This window comes from Lynx rufus, unplaced genomic scaffold (assembly GCF_022079265.1).
Source record: "Lynx rufus isolate CCGP_SWC_20201006 ecotype Redwood Valley unplaced genomic scaffold, mLynRuf1.p SCAF_11, whole genome shotgun sequence".
Lineage (NCBI taxonomy): Eukaryota > Metazoa > Chordata > Mammalia > Carnivora > Felidae > Lynx > Lynx rufus.
In genome coordinates, this window is record NW_025814825.1 from 41,040,077 (window position 1) to 41,045,502 (window position 5,426).

At 63.4% G+C, this 5,426-nt stretch overlaps 1 protein-coding gene across 1 annotated transcript; it reads right to left on the minus strand.

The window, feature by feature from the left end:
- Nucleotides 1-1,667: 1,667 nt before the first annotated feature.
- Nucleotides 1,668-3,207, minus strand: LBX1 (ladybird homeobox 1). Its single transcript, XM_047072688.1, has 2 exons — nucleotides 2,883-3,207; nucleotides 1,668-2,188 (listed from the first exon to the last, which is right to left on the minus strand). The coding sequence occupies exons 1-2, from the start codon at nucleotides 3,205-3,207 to the stop codon at nucleotides 1,668-1,670; spliced, it is 846 nt and encodes a 281-aa protein (XP_046928644.1).
- Nucleotides 3,208-5,426: the final 2,219 nt, after the last annotated feature.

Here is a 5,426-nt window from a genome sequence, read left to right on the forward strand (position 1 = left end):
GGCTCACATCTCCCTGTGCCCGTGTGCGCAATTCAGCTTGCCCTTGGTGCCTTCGGCCCCATTTTCCTCCCTCCCGCAAGGGTAAGGCCTTCCGGCGGCGGAACCCAAACTTGGAGCCAGCCGGCTGCACCCTGCTGCCGACTAAGCTCTACCTGCAGTACACCGGACGCTTAGCCCGCGTCCCGCAGAGCGCGGGAAGAATGCCCTGGGGTGGGGGTGGGATGCACGAACCGCAGGGCAAGTCCCCCCACCCACCCACCCTTTACCCCCCAGAAATTAATTTTCCATCCGTGGCGCCCCCAGTGTACGCACTTTCCCCCAGCAACGCATGCCTCACTTTTTACCCGGACCTGACGAAGCCCGCTTCCCTCGCCCCCACCCCCAATTTGGTAGTTGCCGCGTGTTTGCGGGCAAGAGGCGCCTTCGCCTCCTGCTTTCCCCTGGCCCCTTATTCTCACGCCTGCCCTGAAACTCCTCCAAAGCTCCAAGGCCTGGGCAGCCGGCAAGGAGCAGCGGCGAGACACGGAGCCTGCCGCGGCTTCCCTGAATAGGGCCCACTCATTCAGACACGGTCACCGCCGGTTCTAGTAAAATGGCAAAGACTTTATTTATCGGAGAAAGAGGCCTTGGGTACAGTCCGGAGAGGAGAGGGCAGGAGCAGGGAAGGGGCACGCAGGACCCACCCTCATCGAGTCACCCTTGTCTGGCCAAGTCGAGCTAGGAGCGGGGCGTTGGAGACCTGCAAGACAGACCCAGAGCTGCGGAGGAGGTGGGGTGAGGGCTTAGGTTGGCCTCCTCTTAGTCTCTGTCACATGCAAAAAAATTCTAGAAAGAGTAAAAAATAATTCTAGGGCTTTGGGTTCTGTTTTAGTTGGTTGATCAGTTGGATTTCCCCCTGCTTTGTCCCTAAGACCCGGACCCCAGCAGTCAATCCAAGGAAACCGAGAGAGGGTAAGGAGGAATCTTAAAAATAGCGTTAGTGGACATTGGGAGGCAGAAACCGGCATCGAAAACAGACTTCTGGGGACGGGGGTGGGGGGAGAGAAGAGATCGATTTGAAACTTGCAAGTCAGGACCCGGCTGTCCCCCTCAGCCCCTTCCCACGCGGGGAAAAGGGGCAGATGGAAATAAAAGAAGTCAACTGCAATAGGCCTAGGGAGGCGAGGAGGAAGAGGGCCAGTGCATTCGCCACATGCAGAGAAAAATCAAAACAGTCGGGGCGCGCCCCTCCTCCGGACCGCGGGCTTCAGTGTTCGTTACCCTCGATACTGCCTCGCCCTCAGCAAACCCGGCAGCCTGAGAGCTTTGAAAACATGGAAATCTCCGAGATTTTAAAAAATAAAAGAAAGAAAGAAAGAAAGAAAAAAAGTCAGGCTGAGGTGGGAAGAACCCGCTATATAGGTTTAAATATTTATACAGGAGCCATACAGAATTGCACGGCAAGGGCTCCCGGGGCGGCCGAGGCCGCGCGCGGCGGCCGGCCCGGCCGGCCAGCCCGGGTTTATTGCTTCGAGAGGGAGGAGGCGGCTGCCGGGAGCTGAGTCCGGGCCGGAGACAGGGAAGAAGGCGGGAGTTGCAGAGGAGGTCCCAGCTCCCCTCGGCGGTCCGGGAGGCGGCGGGCAGACGGGCGCTAGGGGCCCGGCGCGGTGGAAGATCCCGGGCGCCGCTCAATCGTCCACGTCGATCTCTTCGTCTTCCTCGTCCTCTGAGCAGTCCTGGCTGCTGGCCGGCTGGTCCGTGAGCGGGGAGGCGGGCGAGAGCTGCAGGGGCCCGGCGCCCGGGGCCTGCGGGGCGCCTGGAGGGAGCGCCGGAGAGCCAGGCCTAGACTTGGCCCTGCCGCAGCCGCCGCCACCGCCGCCCGCGGCCTCCGAGTTCTGCTCGAGTTCGGCCAGCGCCACGATGTCCATCTGCCCGCTGGGGCCCAGTTTCTTGGCGGACTCCACGTCGGCCTTCATCTCCTCCAGGTCCCGCTTGAGCTTGGCGCGCCGATTCTGGAACCAGGTGATGACCTGAGCATTGGTGAGGCCCAGCTGCTGCGCGATTTGGTCGCGATCGGCGGGGGACAGGTACTTCTGGTAGAGGAAACGCTTCTCCAACTCGTAGATCTGGTGGTTGGTGAAGGCTGTTCGAGACTTTCGCCGCTTCTTAGGGGTCTGTCGCTGCCCAAAGATGGTCATCCCGTCGCGGCCTGCGAGGAAACCATAATATAGGCTTGCACCAGGAGAGAGGAGACCACACCCCGGCTCACCCCACCCAGGCCTTATCGGCCTGAAGTCTGCTGCACTTCCCTTCTCGGATTTGATTCGGCCTCCTGGACTAGGGCAAGCCTCCTCTCTGGCAAACCTCCTTCCCCCGACTCTTGTCTACCGGAAGTCTCTAGGAAAAAATTGTTTCAGTCCCTGCTCCCCACCTAAGAGTTGATTTGAAAGATCCGAGGTCGCTAGAGCACAACGGAGCCAGTCAGGGTCGCCCTGACTGCCCTGTGAATGTTGGTTTACACCTCTTCCCAACAGCCGGACTCTATGACTCTATCCCTACCCAAAAGGTCCTAGCTGAGAGGTTCTCCATTCCCCAACCCAGGAACAGGGCAAGGAGCACCCAGGCCACCGGGAACTGGAGGGAGCCAAGCAGAGCAGGCAAACTGCGGAGAGATCTTGGGTTCCCGCCACCCCTCCTGGGTCACTCGACTCTGGCCTATCCAGAGGCCCCTAGGAAATTGGGTTTGGGTCCTGTCCCACTCCTTTCCACTCCCAGCGGCAGCGGCTTGGGCTGGAGGGCCCTGACGGCAGGCGCAGGAGGAGGCGGGCAGAGGCACAGGGCACAAAGAGTGGGGCACAGGGAGCCGGGTAGTGGGCGCAAGGGAACCCAGCGGCGGCGCCTACCTTCAGCTGCCTGCAGGACGCTGACCTCCAGCCCCTTAAAGGTCTTGCTGGCGAGCTCCTCCAGCGCGCACAGCGGCGAGGTCTGCGAGAGCAGCGCGCGGCCCGCCAGGGGCAAGCCGCCCGGCGCGTGCTTGTCCGCCGCCGCCAGCAGGTGCGCCGCCCCGCACAGCGAGTAACTTCTCCGCACAGACGGCTTGTTGAGGATGTCCTCGATGCTGAACGGAGTCAGCGGCTTGTTGGAGTTGGCGGGCGGCGGCAGGTGATCCAGCGGGCTGCGCCGCCGCTCTTCCCCCGGCGCCGCCTTGCCGTCCTCCTTGGAAGTCATCTCGGCCTCGTTTGGGGGCCCGGCCGGGGCGGCTCGGGCCGCGGGGACCCAGCCCGCGGGCAGCTCGGGCGCCGGGCGGCGCGGGTGGGCGGTAGCGGCGGGCGGGAAGGAGGCCGCGCCGGGCCAGGCGCGGGACCAGGCGCGGGGCCAGGCGCGGGGCCGATTAGCGCAGCGGCAGAGGCGAGCAGAGCCGCACGGGGCCCCGGGAGGAGGGCGCTGACGCGGGCGCCGCCGCCGCCGCCGGGGCTTCCAGCAATCCGCGGCCCGAGCCGGGGCGCGCCGCGCGGGGCTCCAGTTTCGCCAGCCCCGGTGCTATTTAAAGGTGTCAGGTGGCTCCGCGGCGGCTCCTGGCCCCGGGTCCTGGCGGCGGCAGTTGGAAAAGCCGAGGCGAGGGCGCCGATCCCGTACTGCGAGGGGAGGCGGAGAGATGGGGCAATTGACTATTGCTAACAAGTTAGCCTTGATCGAGGAGTAATCAATTATCTGCAGCGGCACTTCTCTATTTCTCTTTCCTTTCTCTCTTTCTCCTTTCTCTTCTTTCTCTCTGTTCTCTCTCCTCCTGTTCTCTCTCTCTCCCTCCCTCTCTCTCTCTCTTCTCTTTTCTCTGCTCCCCCCCGTCTCTCTTCTTCTCTCCCTCTCCCTCGCCCTCTCTTTCACTCTCTGTCTGTCCAATGCAGGCGGCTCTAAGTTGGGAAGCTCATTAATTAGCGGGCCGGGGGTAGGAGGAGCCGGCTGGAATTAGCCTGCCTAATGCGCCTGTCAGTCCGGGCGCCGCGCCGCGCTCGGCCCGAGCTGTTTGTAAATTACATTAGCCGCGCCTTTATTGCACCCGAACCTCGGGCGACTCAAAAGCCGCCGCCCCCACCCCAAACTGCGAGCCTCGCTCCCGGCGCACCCGCCTCCCGCCGGTCTGGCTGCGATGGCAGCGCTGGCCCGGAGGTCTCAGGCTCTCCGACCCGGGATTTGGCGCCCGAGAAGGGCGGCGTGAGCCCAGCCGGAGAGGGACGTGGCCGCTACGCGGGCCAGGTAAGACCAGGAGCCGGGATGGGCCCCGCCACCGCCCAGCGAGGACTTTGCCGAGCTGATATCAAGGACCCAGCGTCCCTACCCCTCGACCCTCTTGTCTGTCACCCCCGGCCTCGGGCCATGCGCCTGGGGAGAGGGAATCTGCAGCTTCCGAGGATGGCCCGCGGGAGGTTCGTGAGGGTACTGCAGCCCTGGATGAGACGACACGGGACAGGGCTGGAGGACCCCAGGGGTTGGGGGAGGGGGCCAGTCAGAGGACTCAGTCTTCACCAGCCGAGAGCTGACGGGTGAGTTGTTGGTGGCTCCAGGCACCTCTTCCCCGGCCCGAGGCAGTAGCAACAGCCTTACCTCTTCTTGCAATCTTGCACACTCTTTCCTCGGGCTGTGGCTCTTCCGGTCGACTGGGGCCACGGCCCGCCCGGTGACCGGCGCCCGACCGGGCAGCCGGGCGGGTTGCCTGGGCTAACGGGGCCGGCTCGGGGCCTCCCCGCTGCGCTCTGCCCAGGCCCCGGCCGGGGCCCCGCTGCCGGCCCCGCCCAGCCCAGTGCCGGGCTGGAGTACACCACCCGACTCCAGCTGTTCCGGATGCGGGGCGGGGGCCCGGAGGGGGCCGGGCCACGGCTGGGACTGCGCTCCCAGGAACCCGCAGGGAAGCCCGGTTCGAGTCAGACTGGGGGCTGGGAACCCTACGGCCGGCCGGACTCTTGTATATCAGGCGAGCATTTGTGCACAGCGGTATTTGAATGTGTTTACGTTTGAATATGTACATTTGCGTGGGGTTAGAAATGTGGTGTATTTGTGTAAACCTGTGGGTACTTAGGCGCGTTGGAACCCTATGTCTTTCATTCCCCAAAGGCACCCAAAGGGGCTGTACCCCCCGGGCTCTTTTTGCTCTGGCTTCTCTCCTCTGGTTTGTATGGGGCCGTTGGCCCCACCACCTAAATTTTCCATGTCTGTCCCTGAAGAAAGGAGGGGAGCAAGGAGGGGGTTAGAGCCAAGGGAGCTGTTTCTCTCCCCACATACAGCCTCAACCCTTTTCCTGGCTTTGTTTGTAAACTCCTGGGCAGACGGTGTGGTCAGGCAGCCCTGCTTAGTCAAGAGAAGGGCCCAGACAGGCCAGTGCAGAGGACTGTGGCCCAGCCTAGAGGTTAGGATGGGAAGAATAGGACCTTCTAGACTTCTTGGACCTCCTT